This window comes from Miniopterus schreibersii, assembly GCF_964146895.1.
Source record: "Miniopterus schreibersii genome assembly, chromosome: 2".
Taxonomy (NCBI): Eukaryota; Metazoa; Chordata; class Mammalia; order Chiroptera; family Miniopteridae; genus Miniopterus; species Miniopterus schreibersii.
In genome coordinates, this window is record NC_138102.1 from 177,303,316 (window position 1) to 177,328,718 (window position 25,403).

General features: G+C 41.6%; 1 protein-coding gene across 1 annotated transcript; it reads left to right on the forward strand.

The window, feature by feature from the left end:
- Positions 1-1,298: 1,298 nt before the first annotated feature.
- On the forward strand, positions 1,299-23,520 carry PWP1 (PWP1 homolog, endonuclein). Its single transcript, XM_081127347.1, has 15 exons — positions 1,299-1,511; positions 3,841-3,899; positions 4,002-4,186; positions 5,916-6,001; positions 6,101-6,197; positions 9,047-9,157; positions 10,316-10,443; positions 11,015-11,076; positions 13,755-13,851; positions 14,429-14,490; positions 15,852-15,963; positions 17,563-17,653; positions 17,746-17,867; positions 18,922-19,027; positions 20,027-23,520. The coding sequence occupies exons 1-15, from the start codon at positions 1,440-1,442 to the stop codon at positions 20,134-20,136; spliced, it is 1,500 nt and encodes a 499-aa protein (XP_080983473.1). The 5' UTR covers positions 1,299-1,439; the 3' UTR covers positions 20,137-23,520.
- Positions 23,521-25,403: the final 1,883 nt, after the last annotated feature.

Consider the following 25,403-nt stretch of genomic DNA (forward strand, 5'->3'; position numbering starts at 1 on the left):
GTAGTTCTGTCAGCTCCTAACTGTGTGTGATCTCAGGCAGTAAAGCTTTTCATCACTGGGAACTTCAACTTCCTTATCTTTAAAATGGAGGTAGTTCCTGATCATGTTTCATCAGTGCTGTGAGAACCAAGTAAAATATTGTATGTGAAGACAAATTTGTTGCAAAAATGTACATACATTGACCCCAGAGCGGGACAGCCCACTTTGACAATACAACTGGGAAAGACCGTGTCCTGCCAGTTTATTGTTGCAACCGCTCTCTCCTGTTTCTGAGGTGGGAGAGACAGATGGAGCTCAGAGAGGGCAAACGAACGGGACAGGGTTACACAGACAAAGAGATGGAAACCCAGATCTTTCTGGGATGCTAAAACTTTCCATTCTCAAGTCCTTGAGCCACTGACCTTTTTAACAGATGACTCTAACTTTAGCTGAGAAGCATGACACAGATCATAGCCAGCATCCGGAGCCAGTACCTGGGTTCATACCCCAGCCACACCACCCACTCGCTGTGTGACCTTGGAAAAGGCAATTAATGTGTCCCCGTGTGTAAAATGGAAATAAGATTCCCGCACAGGGGTAAGAAGTAACCAACTTAACATAAGGCATTTAGCCCTGGCCGGTGTGGCTCAGCTGGTTGGAGCATCGGCTCCTACACCAAAGCGATTCCCGGCCAGGGCACAAACCAAGGCCAGGGCACTACTACAGGGGGCAACCGATCCCGTTTCTCTCTTACATCCGTGTCTCTCTCTTTATCCCTTCTTCTCTCTCTAAAATCAATGCATTTCCTCAGGTGAAGGTTAAAATAATTTAAAAAATAAAATTTAAAAAAACAGGGCACTTGGAACAGTGCCTCGCACATGACAAGCACTTTGTGTTTGCTGCGACTCTACACTTTATAATAGGTGCTAAATGCTTTCAGGGGAAAAAGTGACATCCAAGAATGTAATGAAATGTAACGACAGAAGTCTCTCCTTAAAAGGATAAATTCATTTTGGAGAAAGCTTTTTAAAAAAACACCCCCACAAACCTCTGCCATTGATCAGCTTGGAGTCTATGGAACTGTAGGCAAAATAAATGCTGGTGGAAATCTGCCTCTGTCTCCCAAAGTCCCAATTTTATTTCTTGCCTCCGTGCAGCTTGCAGACACCGACGCAGAAGGGGCGGTGCTGAAACGCCCGTTCAGGTCGCCCCAAAACCGCTCACCGCGCCCCACGTGGGGCTGCTTCCGCTTCCAACCCCTGCCCCACCCCTTTCCCACGCGGCGCCTCCAAATGACGTCAGAAGCGGGCGACGCCGACGCCGGAAACAGCGTCCGCGCCTGCGCCCTGCGGGAACAGCGTCCCGGTGCTGGACCCGGAGCGTGCTGGCTGAGGCGCCGCGAGGTTCCCGCTCTCGCTGCAACCGGGTCTCTGGCTTGAGGCGTCCCTGAGCCGAGGACCATGAACCGCAGCCGCCAGGTGACGTGCGTGGCTTGGGTCCGCTGCGGTGTGGCCAAAGAGACGCCAGACAAGGTGAGGCCTGGTGGCTCACAGGTAGAGGTGTCCTCGGTGAGCTGGGGAACCCGGACCCGGGAGACGCGGGCCGGGCCGGCTGCTGTGACTGGGCGGGTGCAGTCGGTGTGGGCCAGGTTGTCGTGACTCGGGCTGCGGCTCCGAGGACGTAGGGCGTCTGGGACTGCGCCTCCTCACGGTCCCTGCCCCCCAGGTAAGCTCTACCCTCAGATTCGCGCGCACCTGAGCCTCCTGGACTGGAAGGGGGCAGGTTGGTCCTCTGAGTCGGAACACACCCTCCCAAAAGCTTTCTTGACAACACCACAGCTTCAGCCACGCTCCAGTGCGTTTTCAGGATAAGGGGAGTCGGAAGCATGTGTGAAACTCCACTTTCCACTCCTGTGCTCGGCGTTCGGGGGAGTCTACAGGATGGAAGCTGTGGTATAGAAATACTGGGGTGGAGACTACATGTCGTGAGGCTGGGAGAGTTTCTTGCAGTAATTCAAATGAGATGTCGAAGTGGCAGTGGGGATGAGAGGTAGACGTGACACAGGAAGGTAAAACCTGCAGGAGTCAGAGACTGGGTCTGGAACAGAGGTGAAAATGACTTGTTATTCAGCAGGTACTTACTAGGTGCTTTCTGCGAGCCAGGCATTGTTCAGGGTCCTGGAGTAGGCATAAACAAAAGAAGTCCCTGCCTGTATGGAGTTGCCTGTGTGTAATATGTCAGTGGTAATAAGTGCTATGAAAGAAGGGAGGGGAGGGAAAGGGGGGGCTTGGTTTGAATGTAATTGGGCCAGTGATGGCAGAGATTAGAAAAGTGATAGAAATGTAAGTGGCTGGGATGTGAAATTAACAGTAACGAGGGATTGGAATAGCCTCAGTGGATGTGAATTCCTCAGGGCACTAGTTTCTCTGGTGTTTGGCTCACAGTAGACACTCAGGGCACATGTCTAGAATAGGGACTGGAAATTATCTCATTCAAAATTATTGAGGGCGCCTTGGCCAGGTAGCTCAGTTGGTTTGAGCATCATCTCAATACTCCAAGGTTGCAAGTCCGGTCCCAGGTCAGGGCACATACAAGAATCAACCAATGAATGCACAAGTAAGTGGCACAACAACAAAACAATGTTTGTCTCTCTCTCAAATCAATAACTTAAAAAAAGTTATTAAGGGAACTAACACTTGTTATTAAAAAGGGACATATATCCTTTCAGATACTAGAAGACTGATTTCCAAACATGTCTACAATTGTAACTACTTGGGGTACTTTGGAAAATATTGATGCCTGTGCCCTACTACCAAGTTTTGTGATTTAATTGGTCTGGAGTGTGGCCTGAAATCATTAAAAGATCCCCACATGATTCTAATGTGCAAACAAATTTGGTAACCATTGCTTGAAGAGTTTATAGAAAGAAGAGATTGAATTTATCTATAAAATACCAGAAAGGAAAACTCAGACCATTAAGAGAAATTAGAAAAATAAGTATTGTTTAATTAAATTTAAGAACCTTTAATTTCTGGAGCTATCCAGCAATGGAGTGTCAACCCTCAGGAGGGTTTCCGTATTACTAGACGCTTTTTGGTGTAAACTGGGTGACTCATTCATTCATCATCTGTCATCAAGCATCCCTACCATGGACTGAGCACTGAACTATGTGCTTAAGCACACAGTGACAAGTCGGTTTCTGTCTTCGAGGAGCTTACAGTTAGTAGTGATGAGGGTGTTCTTACAGGTACTGAAGCATTGATTACGTGAGGAATGCCAACTTTGAAGTAGAGAATGACCTCAGTTTTGAGCAGGATGTACAAGTGGAGAGAGTTACAGGCAGTAGGGGGAATGGAACTGGAGTTTAGGGCTAGAGAAGGGAAAGTTTAGAGTAATCAGTTCAGAGGTGGTAGTTTTAGTCGAGAATGAATGAGCTTTGCAAGGAACTTAACAGCATGATGAGTGAATACTTGCAGATGATAACAGGGAAAACGAGCAGAGGACCAAGGCAAGGCTGGTTTGTTTAGGAATAATCCGCAGGGAAATGGAGAGAAGGAGTGGGGATTAGAAGGAAATCAGGTGGGCTGCCGTAGAAGCCAGTCTGTATGAGTCAGTCCTTTTGGGAAAGACTGGGGAGAGAGTAGACTGAAGGTGATTTTTCTAAACAGCTTCAGGTGGGAAGGGATCTTAATTGTAAGAACCTGTGAAAACTCCAATTACGTTAACTTAGAGGGTCTGGATTGATGTTTGGTTACGTCTCTTAAAGTTATATTTTACATTAGTTTGCAAACTTCTTTTTAATTCACAGACTTACAGTGGTTTGTTTAACTATATCATAATGAAACGTCTGCTCTCTCGTAGGTAGAGCTTAGTAAAGACGAAGTAAAACGTCTCATTGCTGAAGCAAAGGAGAAATTGCGGTGAGCATGGGCACGGTGATGTTTGTGTAAAGTCGGGCGGGATGTGAATCTAAACGATGGCAAGAGCGCCATTTGGGCAACTTTCTTTCTTTCCTGGCATAGAGAGGAAGGTGGCAGTGATGAAGAGGAGACAGGCGATCCTTCAGAAGATGGCATGCATAGTGCACGTACCCAGGCACGACCAAGGGAGCCCCTGGAGGACGGTGACCCAGAGGATGATAGGGCACCGGATGACGATGAGCTGGCCGAGTACGATTTAGATAAATATGATGAGGAAGGCGACCCAGGTTAGAATTCACGCGCCTGTACTGGTATTTAATCGCAAACTCGGTATGTTAGATCAGTGAATTTCAACCTTTTTTATCTCATGGCACATAAACTGATACGAAAATTCTGCAGCACACCAAAAAAATAGGTTTAATTTTGATTCATTCACAGTGGACTGCTATTGTTGTGTTGGCTGTTGTCATTTTTTTATCTAAGGGGGGGAAGAGAGGTCAGTGCCCCTGACTAAATAGTCAGGTATTGCATGTTTTAAAAATGCTTGTAGCGGTCAAGCATGCCACAGCACACCAGTTGAAAATCGCTGCATTAGATCATGCTTCTAGTGCGCCAGAGCTTTACTTCAAGATTTTGCTGTTTTTTATGTCAGTCACATAATCTGGCTCAAGGCTTAGAAAGACAGCATGTTTCCTAAATTAATTTAGAAAATAAGCTCTAGCCCACCAATCTAAGATCTTTAAAGAAAAAAAAAATTAGTATTATATATTTTATTTTATTACAACTAGTGGGTATAGTAACCTATAGTGCATTCTTCTTTTATCTGCAACGAGAGAGGAATTATTGTCTCCATTTTACAGAGGAGAAAACTGAGGCTTACAAAGATGAAATAACTGCAGTGTCGCACACCTGGAGAATAAAGGGGCTAGGCTTCAACTTTATCTGCCTCTGAAGCCTTCATTCTTTTTAGTACATATGCTCCTCAGTCTATGAGAGGGCTACATCCTGATAAATCCATCATAAGCTGAAAATATTTTAATTTGAAATAATTTAATACACTTACTAAACATTATAGCTTAGCCTAGCTAGTTTCCAGTAAACATGTATCACTTTTTCACCCTCAGAAAGTTGAATAGTTATAAGTGGAATCTTCTGAAGTTTGAGACTGACTATGCTTCAGTAGATGCAGAGAATAGTTATTCCACTGGACTCAGTGGTGGTTGTCCTGCTAGGGCAGTGCCATGGGAATACAGAGAGGGCGAGAGCCCGACCTGAAGAGGCAGCATTCAGAGGCTCCTACCCTTCTCCACACTCTGCCGGTGACTGTCTATCTAGTAGAAATCCCTGTGTCTGTTGCCTATCGGATGTTTACTAGTTCTGCCTCCTTAAAGCAGCTTCCCCTGACAGTTAAGGGTATCTTCCTTTTCCTGAGTTTTATGTTACTTGGGGTCAGCTCTCTGTCACTCTTGCAGATATGCCATAGAGTTCCATTAGTGAAAAAAGCATATAATAACCCCTTTCAGATTCATAAGGCAAATTACCATATTGGAGGTTCTGAGAAATCTTGCCATAAAGAAACCCACTTAACTTTGTGAAACCCATCATTTTTTAATTTTAATTGACCAGGTAACTCTTACTTTGTATTGATGTCTTTGTTTTAAGATAATTTCATTTCCAGGGCCTTACAGCCTCCTCTCTGTAGCACTTTTAAATAAAGATTACAAGGAGCTAGAGAACCTGAGCAGAATTTAGATACCTTCTAAGGAAGTTTCACACTTTAATTCTTTTATTGGAAGATTATGAATTCCAGGACTATCAAGTGTGCATTCCAATGCCAAATATAAATGGCTTTTAAACTCCTGTTTATTATTATCCACTATTTCCTTTTCCAACTATGGAGGCTCCAGAGCTAGTTATGAAAAGAGGTGGGATCTAAGTCTAAAAATAGAATGCCTCAGAAAAAATGCTTTTGTCAAAATGACTGTTGTGTTCATTTCAGTTTATGAATTCTTACAGATACTGAAACTCTTGGTGAATCTCTCCTGGGTCTTACAGTCTATGGGAGTAATGACCAAGATCCTTATGTTACTCTGAAAGATACGGTAAATATTCATGTGGCTTTTCTAATTATGCTTCTTCAGAGTTTGAAAAACCTCACTGAGTATCCACTTCTAGTCAGTGACTTTTCTCTCTCCACTTAGGAGCAATATGAACGTGAAGATTTCTTAATTAAGCCCAGTGACAATCTCATAGTTTGTGGCAGAGCTGAACAGGACCAGTGCAATTTAGAGGTACATGGTGAGTGAAATACAGCCCTTACCAAAGATTCTAGTCTATTTTAGGGATATTAAAATAGTAACCATAAAGCTGCTGTTATGAATGGTTAGGCATCAGATCCTACCCTCTCATGGAAGTTTGTTACATGGTTGAATTCTGCACAACCCACAGATTTCCTGGTTATTGTGCCTTGACACTTGTAGCCCATGTCACTTTGCTATCTTACTTAACTTATGGAAACAGGTCTCCTGGAAGGTTCTAACAAGGGTTTTTAATCTTTCACTTAAACATTTTTGTTAGTTTCTCACTTTTTCCCTCCATTGGAGAAAACCTGGATGTAAAACTATACAGAAACACAAGGGAAAAATACAATCCCATCACCCACGGGTAACTGGTTCCCCTGGCTTTTTACTCCAGTCTCCTTTCTAGCTGCTTTTCTCTGTGTGGCAAAGAGTATACTCAACAGACATGTTTTTATCCTGCTCTTTTTTTTTCCCCCAGAGTCATTTCAGATGTTTCTCTTTTTGCAATACATTTTATTTTCTTCATAAAAATCCTACTCAGAAGCCTACATTTCCCCTGAGGAACCAGAACATCTTGGTCACATTCCCAGGACAGGGAATGTTTTTCTTTTTTACTTGAATTTTTAAGTCACACATTTTAATGTTGATATTAATCAACAGACATTAACTGAGTGACTGTTTTCTTGCCCTTTTGTTTCTCTGTGCACACATCCTCAGACAGATCCATCCTTGCCCAGATACTCTCCTTCCCCAGCTATGTTCTGTTCATCTGTCTTAAAATTTTGAAGCTTCAGCAAGATTATTAGGCTAAGGCCTGTTGGAAGAAGCAGTTGTGCAGTCATTAGGTTGAATTTCTGTAACTCTTCACAGTCTTTAAGGCTGCCTTGAGGAAGTCTATTGAGTAGGCTGTTTTTATCCCGTGTTCCATCATGATCTATTTATAAAATTAAAACAGCTTTAAATTGCAGCTATTTCAGCGTGAAATCATTCTCCTAATTATCTTCAAACTTCTTACGTACATTTCACATGAAGACCATGTTGGTGAAATTTTTAAAAGATCAATTCTAACTTTAAAAGAATGAAAACTATTACAGTTTATCATCACTGACTTTTATACATTCTCATGTGAGAACTTATTGTGGTCGTTCCTTTGAATTTAGTGAGTATCAGAGAGGAATCTAGAAATTAAAGTAAAGCAATTGTTTTCCTACTTAATTCTAAGTTAGGTTGTTAAAGGTATATTTTATTTGGATTTGGTGTGAAACCCCAAATTATCCAGCAATGTCTATTCAAGAATATTTTCAAAACTGCATTCTAAAGCCTATCTGAATGTTGATCTGATATGGTTAAAATTAGGAGATTATTTTAAAGCATCATTATCATTTTTATTTAAAATGTAATCGGAAGCCCTAGCTGGTTTGGCTCAGAGCGTCAGCAATGCAAAAAATATCCTCAGGTAACGATTAAAAAAAAAAAAAAGTAGGCTGAATACATTGTTCATAGCTGAGGTTCCTACTTGCGTCAAAGCCAGAGTTACAGTATTAACATTTCTTCTAACAAAAAGCATGTTTTGGGGAAATTTCTGATTATTTGGGTTCTAGTTTATCAGTATTTCATTATGTAATTTTTAAATGACTTCTTAGTCATTGAGTTTAACAGTGTTTTTGCTCCTTGACATAATTGTGAATGAAGGAGCTAAGTCTTACAGTTGCCATATGCCCAAAAAGTGTTCTCAAGAGCTTTATTTACATTGTTGGTCTTCATAATTTTTTTTTCAATATTAAAGAAGTAATTTTGCCAAGCATTTAGATTTCTAAATATGAGTTATTTCTCTTCAGTCCTGTTTTTAATTTGTTCTTCTTGACTTACAACCAAATAGACCTTTAAAAGATAAAATAATAATTACAGTCGTGCTCTGCTTAATGAGGGGGATACATCCTGAGAAATACATCATTAGGGGGTTTTGTGGTTGTGCACTTCATAAACCCCGGTGGTGTTGCCTACCACACACCTAGGCCCTATGGGACAGCCTGTTGCTCCTGGGCTGCAAGCCTGTACGGCATGTTACTGAACAAAACAACATGAGATACATCAAGCGCAAGAGGAGATGCTATTAAGAGACGCAGTAAACACGTGCTATGAGGCTGCTGCTGGATTAACACAGCTCACTATTTTACAGCAGAGTTTTTTTTAATAAATAGAAAGTACATGCTAAAGTAATGATAAAAAGTATAGTATGGTAAGTACATAAGCCAGTAGCATAGTCATTTATTATCGTCAAGTATGTACATTACTGTACATAACGTATGTGCTGTATTTTTATGCTGGCAGTGCAGGTTTGTTTACACCAGTGTCACCACAGACATGTGAGTAATGGGTTGCACTGCAGCGAGTGACAGTTACCACGTCACTAGGCGATAGGAAGTTTTCAGCTCCATTATAACCTTATGGGACCACCGGCGAACCTGGCCTGTTGCTGGCTGAAATGTCGTTCTGTGGCGCATGACTGTGCTCCTTATGGAGACTATGAGGGATTATTTTCTGTAATGGGTGAACCAGGAGGTGGGAGCATTTCAGCCCGTGAGCATGCAGGTGGCGTGTTCAGGCAGGTGTCAGTTCTCTGTCAGTGTTCTTGTTCCCCTTTGGGCCACACCAGGTGATGGCAATATATAGACATGCAGATATTTCGTCTAGCAGTAACAACTCGGGAACATCCTTTAATGTCATCAAATGTGTCTCCTTTTAAGCATGTGGCACCTGCAGGTTTAGTATGGAGAGTGTGTTCTTTTGAGTGGGATGTAATTTCTTATTCTGATGTGGTAAAGTCTCTTTTCCCAATCTTTGCAGTTTATAATCAAGAAGAAGAGTCTTTCTATGTACACCATGATATACTGCTGTCTGCATACCCTCTGAGTGTGGAGTGGCTGAATTTCGATCCTAGCCCGGACAATTCCACCGGTAATTAGAAAACTTAGATTGCACAATGGTTCCTAGTCCTGTGTGTGTTTCCTAGCCGCATAAATTAGGTATTCTCTATGACGGTTTGCAGAATTATTCATGTTTTTTGAAGTTAATATTATAAAGTTGTACTAATGTAATTTTTTTTTTTTTAATATATCTTTATTGATTTCAGAGAGAGGAAAGGAGAGGGAGAGAGAGAGAGAGATAGAAACATCAATGATGAGAGAGTCATTGATCTGCTGCCTCCTGCATGCCCCCGACTGGGGATCGAGCCCGCAACCCAGGCATGTGCCCTGACCGGGAATCAAACCCCCAATCTCCTGGATCCTAGGTCATGCTCAACCGCTGAGCCACGCCCGGCTGGGCCTAATGTAATTCTTAAAACACAATCACATAATTGTTTTGGGTTGTGTGTCTCTACACTTTAGACAGGCAGAAGAACAGGGCCTGAAAGCATTTTGGGCTGCAGAACTGTGGGATGGTCTCATTAAAAACCCAGTATAAAATGGCATGATGTGTCTGATGTTCTCGGCTAGAGTTTAGGGCCAAGACCCTTTTCAGGAAACACCAACTAAAACCAAAATGAAGAGAGAATTAGGTTCTTATGTTAGACTTTTTAGCCAAAGCTGCACACTACTGGTTGCCTCATCCTATTTCTTAATAAGGGTAAAGTCTGATAATACTCATAACCTTACATCTCATTTGCAAAGCTGTTCACATTCCTGACCTGATCAGATCGGCATCCTCACAACAGCCCCTGAAGGCAGGAGGGGTTTTTGTTCTCATTAGCTAAGTGAGGACCCTGGAACCAAGAGACTGAGCCCTTGTTACTCTGAGCCTTTGTGGCCCAAGAACTTAGCAGCACAGCATTGGCATCATCTGGGAGCTGGTTAGAAATGCAAAGGTGAGGCCCATCCAAGACCTCCTGCATAGAATCTGCATTTTAACAACATTCAGAGGATGTGTATGCAAATAAAAGAGAAATTGCTCTAAGCTGCTGCTTAATTACAGTGTTGTGTATTTCATTAGAAGTTTGTGTGTTTTTTACTTTGACTCATCCTTAACCAAGTATTTACTGATCACATACTATGTACAAGGCTTTAGTGCTAGAAAGAAGCAGTTTTGAAGTCATCGCTACATCATTGCCTCCTGTAGGAAATTACATTGCTGTGGGGAACATGACCCCCGTTATCGAAGTGTGGGACCTGGATATAGTGGACTCTTTAGAGCCCGTCTTCAGCCTCGGAAGTAAGCTGTCAAAGAAGAAGAAGAAAGGAAAGAAGGTGAGCGGTTACCAGGTACTTAAACTAGTGACAGGACAGTTTCCCGGGGCTGGGGGAAGGGGGACAGGATCAGGCACTTTCAATTGGACACTTCTGCTGGAACAGGCCAGAGTTGTGAAGTTACAGCAGTTTCTAGTTTCAAAAAGCTCATCAAAGGAAAAATTGTTCTCTGCATAAAACCTGTTAACACATTCGTCCTTACACAAAACAGTTTACTCTCGGGTTGATTTCCTTTATAGTGACGATTCACACGAATATGCTAGTTTTGAACTTAAAATTTTTCTATTTAGCCTTTAGTATGTTGAATTCTAAATATCCATGTATTAATTCCTGTGGCTTTTAAACTGTTCAGTTTTGGGGAGGGAGGTTGATATTTGTAGAATTACATCATGTAGATTAAGAACCACTACAGTTTCTTCTCTAAAGTAGCGTGGAGACAAGGGGTTTCCTTTTCTTAGTCTTCAGTTCTGCTTAAGGTCAATAATAATCTTAAGAATCTTTCAAATTAACATCAACTTTATTTTGGGGAGATTTTGGTACAAAAAGTAATTAAATTAAATAATAATTACAGAGTTCCTCAGCAGAGGGGCACACCGATGCTGTCTTGGACCTTTCTTGGAATAAGCTGATCAGGTAAAAAGAATTCCAGTTGAAGATTTATTAAAGGCTGTAACCATTGTGGTTCAGCCTCCTGCCTACGTAGCGTGTTGCAGGTCTTTGTGTACCTGTCTGTCTTGTCTTTTCCTGCAGTACACACTGCTTGAAGGCAGGAGCTGTGCTGTGTCCTTGCACCCCTGCACCCCTGCCAGCCCTTCCCATAATAGGTGTTCATCACAAAGTTGGTGAGCGAGGGCCGTCCCCCTACACCACTGGGAAGGAAGCATGTGCTGCATAGAATTGTGTTTTCACAGAACACATTTTCCTCTCTCCATTTAATTTTCACAAAATCTCATCCATATGTTTTTAAAATATAATTTAATTGTGGTAAAATAGACGTAACCTAAAATGTGCCATTCCAGAACTTTTCTCATCCTCCGAAACTGAGCCTGTACACCTGTTACTCAATAACTCCCGTTCTCTGCTCCCCCGAGGTCCTCGTAACCGCCATTCTATTTTTTGTCTCTGAGTTGACTCCTCCAGGTACCTCATTGTTCAGTAGCTGTCCTCCTGTGTCTGGCTTATTTCACCTAGCACAAGGCTCATCCATGTTGTAGCACATGCAGGATTCCCTTCCTTTTTGAGGCTGAATGACATTCCACTCTGTACATACCGTATTCTGTGTACCCATCTGTCAGGGGACACGAGTTGCTTCCAAGTGTTGGCTGCTGTGAGTAACGCTGCTGCTGTTCACACATGTGAACAGGGTACAGGGACTTGTTAGAGGCTCTGTTCTCGGTTTGTCCGAGTAAATGTACCCAAAAGTGAAATTGCTGGATCACAGGTCATTCTGTTTTCACCTTTTTAAGGAACCACCGTCCTATTTCTGTAGCAGGTGCAGCGTGTTGTATTCTCATGTGGGTCCCATTTCCACACTCTTGCTAACACCAGTTACTTTGTTTTTGTTTAGCCAGCCTCATGGTTGTCAGGTGGTATCTCACTGTAGTTTTGACTTGTATTTCCTTAATGATTAGTGATGTTGCCCATCTTTTCAAGTGCTTATTGGCCATTTGAATATCTTCTTTGGAAAAATAGCAATTGAATCCTTCGCCCATTTTAAATTGGGTTGTTTGGGTTATTACTGAGCTGTAGTTTTTTATGTATTCTGCATATTAATCCCTTACCAGATTTATGGTTTACAAATATTTTCCCCCATTCAGTGGGTTGCCTTTAACTCTGCTGATAGTGTTTTTTGCATAAAAGTTTAATTTTGATGTAGTCAGATTTATTTTTACCCTTGTTACCTGTGCTTTCAGTGTTATATCCAAGAAATCGTTGCGAGATTCATTGTCATGAAGCTTTTCCCCCGAGAGTATCTATTCAGACCCTTTGCTCATCTTCTGATTGTTTTACTTCTCTCTTTATTATTCGGTTGAAAGTGCTTTGTATATTCTAGATTAGCAATTTTCATTTGGTGTATAGCAAGAATTTTTAAAATATGCAATACCTGACTATTTAGTGAGGGGCACTGACCTCTTTTCCCTTAATTGTCAAATTAAAAAAAATGACAACAACCAAACAACAATAGCCATCCAATGGGAGTGAATCAAAATTACACTTTTTTTTTTGTCAGAATGGCAAAAAATACATTTTTCAGTGTGCCTCAGAATTTTAGTAGTTTACGCATGCCTTGACATGAAAAAGGTTTATAATCGTTGTTCTACATATAAGTCATTTATCAGATACATGATTTAAATATATTTTCTCCTATTCTTTGGGTTGTCTTTTCACTTCTTTTAATATGTTTTTATTGATTTCAGAGAGAGAGGGAAGGAGGGAGAGAGAGAGAAACATCAACGATGGGAGAGAGTCATTGATCGGCTGCCTCCTGCAGGCCCCCTTCTGGGGATGGAGCCTGAAACCTCAGCATGTGCCCCGACCAGGAATTGAACCGTGACCTCCTGGTTCATGGGTTGACACTCAACCACTGACCCACATCAGCTGGGCTCTTTTCACTTCCTTGGTGGTATCATTCGCAGCACAAAGTTTTTCATGTTGAGGTCCAATTTCTTTTGTTGTTTATACTTTTGGTGTCATTGCGTAACCCTAGGTTATGAAGATTTATACCTGTTTTCTTCTGAGAGTTTTATAGTTTTAGCTCTTACATTTAGTAGGTCTGTGATCTATTTTGAATTACTTTTTGTGTATAGTGTGAATCATTTTTTTAATTGATTTTACAGAGAGAGGAAGGGGGAGAGAGAGAAACATCGATTTGTTCCACTTGTTTATGCATCACTGGTTGATTCTTGTATGTACCCTGACTGGGATTGAACCCGCAACCTTGGCGTATCCGGATGACGCTCTAACCAGCTTCGCTGCCGGGCCAGGGCTGTAATGTCATTCTTTGCAGGAAGCTGTCCATTTCTGAGCGCTTCATCCTGGTCTGGGAATCTGATGCCAGTACCACATCATTATGATTACTGTAGCTTTCAGTCAGTTTTGAAATCAGAAACTGATTTTATCCAGCTTTGCTCTTCCCTTTCAAGATTATTTCGGCTATTAACTGTCTTTTATAGTTCTAATATATGTCTTGAATTTCTTTTAAGTTTATTCCTAAGTATTTTATTCTTTTTCATGCTATTATAAGTGAAATTCTTACATTTAATGCTCTTGATCTTGAAAAGAATACGTGATTTGTTTCCTCCCTTTCTCAGAAATGTGCTGGCAAGTGCATCAGCTGACAACACGGTGATTCTGTGGGATATGTCTTTGGGGAAACCAGCGGCTAGCCTTGCTGTGCACACAGATAAGGTATGATGACTTAGTGGATAAAAGGGATTCTAAAAAATCTGAGACAAATACTGGCTACAAGTAATCCCAAATATTTGTAAATGGCTTTTTGTGAGTTACAGACTGTTTTAACATGCTAGCTCATTGAATCTGCACAAAGGCCTGTGTAACAGTTATAATGACCCATCTCAGAGATGCAAAAATGGGTGCAGAAAGATGCAGTGACTAGGAACATTCCTGCTTTGTAAGATGTTTGCAGAGGTTCCTAAAATGCACCCTGTGGGGCTTCCGCAGCATGTAGAGCTGCCCGGATATGTTTGACCACACCCCTCTTTTCTTCTGAATGTATTTTAACATTTGCGGGACATATGTATTATGCCAAACACAATTTGGGGAATGCTGTATTACATCTTAAGTGTCAGCCTTTATATGGAAATATGTTTTGTCCTTTTGATCATGCAGTGCATTTATGTTTCTTTAAATACTACTAAATTTCAAAGAGAAAAATTTATAGGAGCACTGCCAGATTGATTCTCACCAAGTATTAGGCAGTTTTACCAAAACTGAGCAGACCAATTCATTTGTTTTTTCCCTTTAGGTCCAGACTCTGCAGTTTCATCCATTTGAAGCACAGACTCTGATTTCTGGATCATACGATAAGTAAGAAAGCGTTGCATTCCAGCAGTTACTGCTACTGTTTTTACCCTCTTGAGCTGATTCAGAAAGCACCACTGAATGCTCCGAGAGAATGTGCTGCTGAGGCACCTGTGTGTTTAAGTTGTTAGTAATACTTATGCCCTTTCCAAGTCCAGTTCTTTCAGTCTGCAAGGGAATGTGGTTCTGTCATAATAATGTGGTTCCTGCCCGGCCGGGCGTGGCTCGGCGGTTGAGCATCGACCTGGGATCCAGGCGATCGGGGTTCGATTCCTGGTCAGGGCACATGCCTGGGTTGCAGGCTCGATCGGTGACTCTCTTATCATTGATGTTTCTATCTCTCTCTCTCTGTCTCCTTTCCTCTCTCTCAAATCAATTTAAAAAAAAAAAAAAAAGTGGTTCCTAACTAGCAACTGCTTTGATTTTTAGAGGATTTGAGTTGGCAATTGCTGTGAAACAAGCCATCCCAGAATTCAGTGACTTGAAACAGTTAACATTTATTTCATATGCCTCTGCAAGGTTGAGCTAATCTGTTCCGCATTCAGTGGTAGCTCTGCTCATCTTGGTTTGTTTAGGCTGGGCTGGGGAGACTCTCCCTAGCCTGGGAACAGCAGGCTAGGTCATGGCGACGTCGAAAGCTCAGGCAGAGATGCCAAGGCCTCTTGAGACCTAGGCTCAGAACTAGTACACTTATGTCGTATTCTCTTGGCCAAACAGATGACATGGAGGGAGAAATGAACTGTGCCTTTATGGGAAGAACTCCCGCGTCACTGACTGGGGGCATGGCTGTAGGGAGAGGTGAAGAATTGGGCCCATTAGCCTACTACAGGGGAGTTTCCAGTCACGTGTGCTGCTTTTCAGAGATTGGGTCTGGAGATGGGAAAGATAGATAGTACAGACAGAAACCCAGTTTTATTGTAATTCCTTGTCCTTTTGAAGAGTGATGTGTTTACATTTTTAGTTGAGATTCATGCAAAATTAGAAAAATCTCCATTGGTTCTCCCAACCCAGTAACCTCGAAGAGAGTAAGAAAACATGGGTTATCTGGCTCTGAGCACTACTGGGGAAGGGAAAGTTAGAAATTGTCCTGGTCTTTTGGAAATAGAGACAATTCATCTTGTAAGTGGAGGATTTGACCTGGAGAAGGTCAAGGTCACTGTGACATTCAGAGCCACCAATCCCTTCAAGTGACAAAGTCTACCAGTTAGTAAAAACCAACTCCTCTTTTCTATTTTATTTTGGAACCTCAAATTAGGCTTTAAATAATTGAATCCTGAGTGTTTTATTACCATTTCATTAAAAATAAACTTAAAACATATAGGAGAACCAGAACTCTGGAAACCCTAACTTTGCCTTTACGTGCGCAGGTCAGTGGCTTTGTATGATTGCCGAAGTCCAGATGAAGGCCATCGAATGTGGCGATTCAGCGGGCAGATTGAGAGAGTGACTTGGAATCACTTTTCACCTTGTCATTTTTTGGTAAGACTGTGCATATTACCGTTTTGCTTATCCTTCAATTCCGTTGTAGGGAGACTCTGAAAAGCTTTTCTGTATTAATAGTGTGAAGTATTAGGGTAGTAATAGTGGATGTTAGGGTAAAAGAAATAAGGTGTTTTTAACAAGACAACAATGAATGGATCAGCCACAAAAAATAGTAAACGTAAATAATTTTGCTAATTTCCAGCCATTTCAAAGTGTGCCACATTTTATTTTGATCATTTTATAGTTTTTAAATACTTAACATGGCTAATATTCTTTTAATGGTTTTCCAACTTTAAGTCCTAGTACTTGAATGGAACTCTAGTAATGAGAATGCTAACCTATTTAATTAATATAGCACTGTCTCCCAGACAGGAAAAAGGTGTAAGATCTTTCTGTAAACACCCTGTGTCTGTAGGATGACAGTTGTCTATGTAGCAGCCAAAGATTCCATTGACATTTTATCCATGGAGAGATGAAATCCCAGCTTTCATCCAGAAGGGAAGAGTAATTAAAGAAATTGTGATACATCCACATATTTCCTAATTTTCCGAAGGTAAATAAATATGTAGGGCTTTTTAAATGAGGGAAAGAGTTCTTTATAAAACAGCTTTCTTAAAATATGTGCACAATTATAATAAGGTTCCTGAAATGATTGAGAACAGTCAGTCCCAGCTCTGTGCATAGAGGCGCACAGTTCCCAGCTGAGCTACCCTGCGCCAGATGGGGGTGAAGGCCCAGTTTTGAGTGCTGTGTTGTACTTTGGCTCTCAGCAGTCAAGCACACACACTCCTGAGGTTACCTGCTAGCAGATGGTCTTGGGTACTCAAATCACAAATGCTTAGGGAAATGGGAAGTGATCAAAATAAAACGGTTTAGTCTCCAAGGATGAGACGGTCTTCCTGGTTCTGCCCCCATCCACAGACACCGTCAAGGCCACATCAGTTGTCCTTTTTCTCTCCCTTCTCCGTATTGGCTGTTGGTCTTGGCCTGTACAGGGCTCAGCTCTCCCCCCACCCTTGACTAGGTCTGTTCTTAACTCCTTTGTTTCTTCTCCCTGACGTGGAAGTGTAACCACTGTAATCTGCCTCATGCTTGTGTCATTGGCGCGCCCCACCGGAGTATCGGCAGCATCCGTCATGCCTTTCTTCAGAAGCCCAATTTCCTTGGCTTCCCCGACATTCTTGTCATTCCCTCCCCGATTCTTCTGTGAGCTCCGCCTCACCCTGTACTTTAGTGGCCACACTCTGCAGGCCTCCGTCCTCAACACACTGGTCTGTTAATTCTACATTCCCAGGGCGTGTCCCTCTGTTCTCATGGATGTTATTTCCACTTCTGCACTGCCACCTCTCTAACCCTAGTCCATACCACTCCCATAGTTTCCCACTCAAACCCAGCTGCCTAATGGACATTTCAGCTGAATGAGTCCATTTAAGAGTGAACTCAGCTTATCCACAAGCAGATTCTTTCTGTCCACGTTACTTTTCAGTAAGCTCCTCGGGTAAGTCAGGTATATAGCTGACTGTAATTTATACTGTTTACCCACTGTTTAATTTTGTTGGCATATAGCACAATGTTGCCATCTTTTACTCTTTCCAGGCCAGTACAGATGACGGCTTTGTATATAATTTGGATGCACGTTCAGATAAGCCAATTTTTACACTTAATGCACACAATGATGAAATCTCTGGTGAGCAAGAATAGTATGTTTCATTTCTATTAAATTATAATGAAGTAAATCTGTATTTTAGAGTCACAGTTTCTGAACTAATCTTCCCTTAGGTCTTGATCTCAGCAGTCAAATCAAGGGTTGTCTCGTGACGGCATCAGCAGACAAATATGTGAAGATCTGGGACATATTAGGAGATAGGCCAAGTCTGGTTCACTCCAGGGACATGAAAATGGTAAGGCTCTCCTGGGCATCTTTGTTTTCTGTTTCTGACCTGTACTGTTTGTCACTCTCCAGGAATCACTGCATTAAATATGGATTTGTTGGGAAAGTTAATTTTGAGCTTAGCCAGATTTCGTGAGAATTTATGACATAGGGTAGTTTGAGGGGAAGTCAGTGACTATCTGGTTCCTTTTCCAACTCACATGATTAACAGTTACTTGGTAAGAACAAGGCATGTAGGGAGACGGTTTTCTAGGACATAGGTGGAATAGCCACATTTTTTTCACCCTAAAGTCTGTACCATCCCAGGAAATCTTGAGCCTTTAGGGCACCACAGCTTTTGGGGTCAGTCTATCACCTCTTTGCATAACTAGTTCTAACTACACTGAAATTAAATACTATATAGTGGCAAAAATTAGAAATAATTCAGCAGTTATTTATTGTACACCTACTGTGTGCAAGGCACTGAGTTATATAAATTAAATTGCAGACATAGAACACTGTGCTATTTAAAATTGAATATATGTAAGTATATGTGCATGTAAATATTTGTGGAAAGGTAGGTTACAGAAGCAATTTTATAGTACCATTCATGCTTATATTTAAATGCTTAACTGCTTAAATGAGTAAATCTGGAAGACCCTGTCCCAAAACATGAACAGTGATTATCTCACTGAGTAGTTTTTATACTTTTTCTTGTTTATATGTTCTATAATACCTCTGGTATCATCACTATCATTGCTTAAAAGAAGAATTAAAAATACTTAGTAGCTTAGATTAGGAAATCTGTAATAGACTGTTGATAATGGATATGAGAGACCTGAGTGGTCACAAGCATACATACGTCCTCACAGAATGTCCACCATGCTGAACTCGTCTGGCTTCCTAGTGTACTATTATTTCCAACGTGACTGTGAACTACCTTTGTAGGAGGCTTAAAAAAGATACTGGTGAGTTGGTTTTGAGTAACCTTTCAAATCATAGGTTCTTGTAGACAGGACTAGGGATCTAGATTAGGGTCTCTATAAAAGATTGACATCACTGACTTTCTATTCTCTCCTCCCAAGGGAGTTCTCTTCTGTTCTGCCTGTTGCCCTGATCTGCCATTTATTTATGCCTTTGGAGGTCAGAGAGAAGGGCTTCGGATCTGGGATATAAGCACAGTCTCTTCAGGTAAGAATCTTAATCGCCTGCTTTTTCTGAATACTTCTCTTAACATCTAACAGAATGTGTGGCTTGAATATATTAGGTAGATCCCTTGTCCATCCTGTAGTGTAGTCTGCTTAGGAAATAGGATCAAATGTAATTTGGAAATGTTCGATAATTTTGTCTTTTTACTTTAAATGGTTATTTAAAAATAGTATCTTGCCCTGACTGGTGTGGCTCGGTTGGGTGCTGTCCTGTGTACCAGAAGGTTGCCGGTTTGATTCCTGGTCAGGGCACATGCCCAGGCTGTGGGCTCGATCCCCGGTAAGGGGCATGCAGGAGGCAGCAATCGATGTTTCCCTCTCGTCCACTCTCCCTAAAAATCTATAATATACATGTCATCATTCTAACAAAACTTGAATTTTAAAATTGAAAGATCTTAATGGGAAAGCCGGAAGGAAATGTAGCATGGTCTCAAAGAATGACCCTCCCCTTTCCAGTAGCCCCTCTCCTTACGAGGCTACTCCCCTCCCTTCCTGAGAGCCTGTCTGCTTATTTATTACTTTGAGGTAGTCTGGTTTGTCCTGTAAACATGGAGCCCACTATCTGACTCCTGAATCTTCCCAACATGTAGAAAAGGGTCCTGAATTCAAAGAGTCCTGTGTATATATGATACAAAGACAGGTGAAAAGAAGAAAATAGGAAACTCTCAGAAGTAGAATAATGGAAGGATAGAGCTCCTGTTATAAGGGATGGGACATCTGTTACCAAGGTGGATTATTAGATAAATCCAGGACAAGTAAAAGAATATGAAAAAAAGTAGTCATTTAAAAACATGATTAACCTCATTCAGAACATTACCTTGAACTTCTGAGTTGGTTACTTTCCTATTTACTAAGTGTTAATATTTTCATAAAATTTCCACTGTAGGGTAGAGAAACTTACTGCTCACATTTTAGTCTCTTTATATTATAGTCCTTTAATTTTCTGATCTGGTAATTTCTTAATTCTCTATTTGTGTTTTAGTAAATGAAGCATTTGGAAGACGAGAGAGGCTTGTTCTTGGTAACACAAGAAATTCATCTATTAGTGGCCCTTTTGGGAGCAGGAGCTCAGACACACCAATGGAATCTTAATGAGGATCATACAATTTCCTGTTTCTTTGACCTTAACTTGGACTTTTAAAAAGCTGGCCTGAAAATGTTCCATGTGTAGCGACAGAAACAAAAATCATTTCCTACTACCTGAGGTTCCTCTCTGTAGCTGTGGTGGCAGCAAAACAGGGCCAGTCTTCATGCTTGCCGTTCGAGCATTTAGTGTGTAAGTCTCCTTGGAAAGGGTAATAAAACAGGTTTTTAAAAAATAATTCCTTAAATATGCCATCTGTTGCAGGTAATCTAAGTTTGTAAAATAGTAATTTATATAATCCTTAAAAAGAAGACAATCCTGTAATCTTAACAGATGGGTAAACCCAGGCCAGAAGGGTTGTGGTTTGACCAAGATTGCAGAGTAGGCCATGAACAGAAGCAGGTGCCCCAGGGAGCACACCTTCCAAACTGTTCTCCAGTTAATGCTCATGACTTAGACGTGTTCTTAGTGCTACTGTTCGGTAACAGTTAAAAGTGGCAGGCCATTCAGTGTTATCAAAGAAAAGAGACATTCCATAATGATAAAGGTGTCAATCCAACAAGAGGATATAACATTCATAAATTTTATGCCCCCAACATAGAAGCACATAAATACATAAAGCAAATGTTAACAGACCTAAGGGGAGAAACAGCAATATAATAACAGGAGGGGACTTTAATATTCCACTTTAACCAATGGATAGATCCTTCAGACAGAAAAATCAATAAACAGTGGCCTTAAACTAACTCGTTAGAGCAGGTGGACCTGCCATATACAGAACATTCCATCCAAAAGAACAGAACGTTCTTCCAGGGCACAAACAAAAAATTATTCATGATAGGTCATGTTACACCACAAAACACGTCTTTAATATATTTTAGTTTTTCTTTTTTCCCCCCTTTCCCTCTGCCTAACAGACACAAGCCTAGGTCAGAGAACCAGGGAATTATCCTTGACTACACTAAAATAATGTCTTCCCTCTTGTAGCCATGAGGCTAATACAGTGACACACCAGGAGAGTCTGGTCCCACAGGTTACTGATTTACAACACAAGCTGAATCCGTAGCTTCAGCAGATTTCTTGGGGGGGAAATTGTATTTTGGGGGAAAGAGTGCAAACTCAAAAAGTGGAAGAGTGATATATGAGGAGATTCCAAGTACCCAAAAGATTTCCCTCATCAACAAAATGAGCTCCTTTATATAATAAGAGTGTTTCTTTCCTGAAAAACCCTGTATTGACCACATTGATATAAAATTCCAATTCTCTTCATTTACAACTCCTACCACCTCTTACTGCCTCTGACCTATGACTAAACCAAATTGTAATTTGCCTCAAATTGTAATTCCAAAGTCAAACTGCGTGAAAGAAGACTTGCATATTAACAGAATTGCAAGAATCTCCTAACACTTGAGAATACAGGGTGTCCCAAAAAAATGTATACACAGTTTGAATAATAATTAATTCCAATAGGTTAAATCTGAAAAGAAACATCAATTGAGCTATCAGCTGTTAAAGTGTGTATACATTTTTTGGGACACCCTGTGTCAAAAAGATTCTGAGGATGCTACACCAGGAGAGGAGGAACAGTTTAGGTCAGCTGAATTTATTGATATGGGCACATTGTATTGCATATGTTCACAGGTGATCTAACCCATGTTTCAGCCATGAGTGCCAAGTACAATTCTGCGTCCCATCTCTAACAATAGCTGAATTCTCACTACCATGAAACCCAGCCAGGCCAGATAACTCGATAGACAAATGCCCTCAAGCTAGTTTAAGCAAAAGGAATTTATAAAGCAGTATAGACAGTTCATAGAATCACTAAAAAGGCTTGAAATAGAGTCTAGGCTGAATTCTAGGAATGACTCCCAGTCCTATACCACAGAAGTGAGCCTGCAATGTGCAGCTGCTGCTCCTATGATCAGGAAGCTCCCTGCCACGTCGGAAAGCATCCACCACAACCATCAGCTCCAAATCTACATCACCCTTGGTGAGATCCACACCAGCATAATAAAAAGCCCGGGTCCTGCGTGTCTCTCCACATAACTCACTTCCGAGTCAAACTCTCACCCAGCAGCATCTGGTCAGAGGAACCTGGGTTTTGTATGGAATCTTAGCTCTAAAGGAGGCTGGGAAGTAGGTTTTAGCTCCAGACTCTACCGCACAGGGAAGCATGATAAAAAGGAGTGGCAGCCTGGAGTGGCTTTGTATAATTCATGTTAATATATACATACAGACAACACAGAAATATCTCCAGCATCTATTTAACGTAAGTTACCTCGTCCTCTTGTAGCATTGTTACTTAATATAGATGTGCCATAATTCACCATTTTCCTCTGCAGGACACTTGGGTATCTTCCATCTTCACTGTTAAAAATACTGTTTCCTTCATGTTTGCCACACCTGTAAGAAAGGAATAGGCCCCTAGACATACCGTTTTCTTCCCGTTGTTTTTTGCATGTGTGTGTGCTTCTGGACTTGTTTTTCTTTATATATGAGCCTCCCTACTGTACCCTCCTTAAAATCTAACATGTTCTTTTCCCAAAGAGAGTATGTGCTGAATGAATCCTGCTTTTCTCTTGCCATGAAACACTATTTGCATTTTGGGAATTTCAGATGCAAAGTAGCCTGGCGCACTTTCTTTTTGCTACAGCATTATCTGGGTCAGGCATCTTGAAAAAGTCCCTAACAGAATATTATGTCATCTCTCACACTTCTGAATAACTCTTTTTTCATAGACAGTTGTCTCTAACCAATTAAGAACAATGGCCCACAAAGGTGTTTTCTACTTATAAAAAGGCATTTCACAACCTCAGTGCAAATATGCAACTGCTGTAGGTAGCAGTGTGATGCACCTGAAGTGAGCTGTCAGAACAGCAGCATGAGATAAACATGGAAGAGCACCCTGGAGGAGAAATATTTACATTCTAACACTCCCAAGGCAGCAAATCACAACACAAAAGGTAGAAAATGTTAAATTTTCTGAACTTCATTTCAACATGTATAAAATGGGGGTAAAGCCTATTATAATGCCCTTTGAGGACTAAACAAATGTTAAACTAAAATATACCACTGCTATTCCAGACTATAAATGTCACACACACCCTAGACCATGTTAGCTAAGAAGGGCAGAAAGTTGTCTATTAACTGGTAGGTCATTCTAGAAGTAAACTTTCCCAAAGTCAGTACCTTTCTCTTTAAGTGATTCTCTCTCCTCACTCTGACTGTAACGGACCTTGGTCATCTCCAGCCCACGCCTCAGCAAGTCTGCAGTGGCACAAAAGGGGGGGGGGGGGTCTGGGTTCAACAGGGCAGAAAACACAAAGACCAAGGCATGTTTTATACGAGCTCCCTAGACCATGTATATAAATAAATATGCCTTGCCCAAAGGGAAAAGATTTCCTGTGTGATCTTTAAAGACCAGTAGCCATGGTGAGATCCCAATTTTAGCCGAGCCACTATTAAAGAATCAGTAAAACTTGGTGGGCTAGGCACTGACTCATTACTAGCTGTGTGCAAATTACAGAAATTAAGTGTCTCACAATTCTGGAGGCCAGAAGTCCGAGATCAAAGTGTCAGCATGGTTGTTTCTTCCGAGCCCTCGCTCCTCGGCTTGTAGATAGCCATCTTCTCCGTGTCTTCACGTGGTCTTCCCTCTGTGCTTGTCTGTGTGCAAATCTCCTCTTAGGACAGGCTGTATTGGATTAAGGCATGCCCTAAGAAACTCATTTTTACCTTAATCACTTCTTTGAAGACCTTATCTCCAAATGTGATCATATTCTGAGGCACTGGGGGTTAGAACTTCAAGATATGAATTGGGGGTGGGGGGCATCTAACCCCTAACAGGCGGTAACCACTTGTGTACCTGCAGATATGCCATTTCTGCGTGTCTGTGTGTGTCTAACACGCAGCTGGGTGATCAGATACTGTAAGTTGACATACTTGAGGGGCTGACAACCTGAGATGTTTATGTTCAACAAACAGTTAAATGTGTTTACTGGGACGTGTGTGTACAAGTCAACAGGCTGAGAAGGCTGAAGGAGACTAGTTCCTGCCACCTCTTTGCCCTCTGATGTGCTGAGGAGTTCAGCTCAGCACCCATGCAAGGTTGATTATAAGCAGCTCCCCTTCAAGGAAGGAAATACAAAGCACACACACACTGACCTACAAGAACATGACAAGCTAGTTCCTAGGCTTTGGCCCTGAAACTTCAAATTATACCATTTTACTTATATTAATAAAATCCAGGGCTTCTTGGGCCATCTATACCTATTTTTTAAGGCCTTTTGTGCTAACCTAAAACTGGACTATTGGCTTGTGTTTACTGTACATCAACACTGTGGTGGCCCTTTACGCATGTTAACATCAAATAGTATTATGAAATGGGAACTTACTCTCTATTTACAGTAAATAGAGGCATAGAGAGGTCACAAAACTTGGCTAAGGTTACAAACCATGCAGCAAAGCCCAGACTGGAGAACGTTCAGTGAGCTCCAGAGCTCACACTCATATCCTGCTTCTCAACATGGCCATTTACCCAGCAGCAGCAGCAAAGGCCACCTGCAATAGGCAGCGAAGGCCCAGAGTAAAATCTTGTCCAAAGGCCAGTTACTAATTTATTCATCTAATCAGAATGACTCTGAATTACATTTTAAGTCTAAGAGGAAAAAATGGAAGACAGTAAATAAAAAATAAAAGTTACATTCTCATTGAAACTCTTTTCCTCTATTGTTTTTGCTTGTTTTTACATTAGGCTTAACTATCTTCTTGGGCAGCATTTCAGCCAGCATTAGGAAATGAAGGAATTTAACCCAGCATGAGCTACTGAGATAAAGGGAGAAAGGAAGCTTGTAGGTCCAGCACCAGTGGTTCCTTGGGAATGGGTGGCCCGCCACCAGGATGCTTTTGGCAGAAGGCTAAACTTGGAGTTGCCCATCACATCAGAGCCATCCTTACCTGGCAGAGGCTTCATGGCCCAGTGACCGCAGTCACCCCTTTCTACCTATGCCTCATCTCCTCCCACCACTGCAGAATGGCCACAGTTCTACAGAGGCAGCAGAGTAAAGGCACTGCCTCAGGGAGGAGCGGGCCGATGAGCTGCAAACAGGACGCAGTCTAAGCACCATCATGCAGACACACATTTCAACACGATCCAAAGCTGTACTCAGGAACTGCTTCCCCATTTCTAACCTTGAAAAAATTCAAGTTGCACCCGATTTTACCCCAAAGACTCATTCCTCTCCTTCCCCAAAATGAGATTACAAGAGGAATCCTG

Excerpts from the sequence above, each read along its gene's own strand:
- PWP1 (XM_081127347.1), top strand. The coding sequence starts at position 1,440 with ATGAACCGCAGCCGCCAGGTGACGTGCGTGGCTTGGGTCCGCTGCGGT. Across the intron at positions 9,158-10,315 it reads TAGCCCGGACAATTCCACCG|GAAATTACATTGCTGTGGGG; the intron begins GTAATTAGAAAA and ends TGCCTCCTGTAG. Across the intron at positions 17,654-17,745 it reads ACACAATGATGAAATCTCTG|GTCTTGATCTCAGCAGTCAA; the intron begins GTGAGCAAGAAT and ends ATCTTCCCTTAG.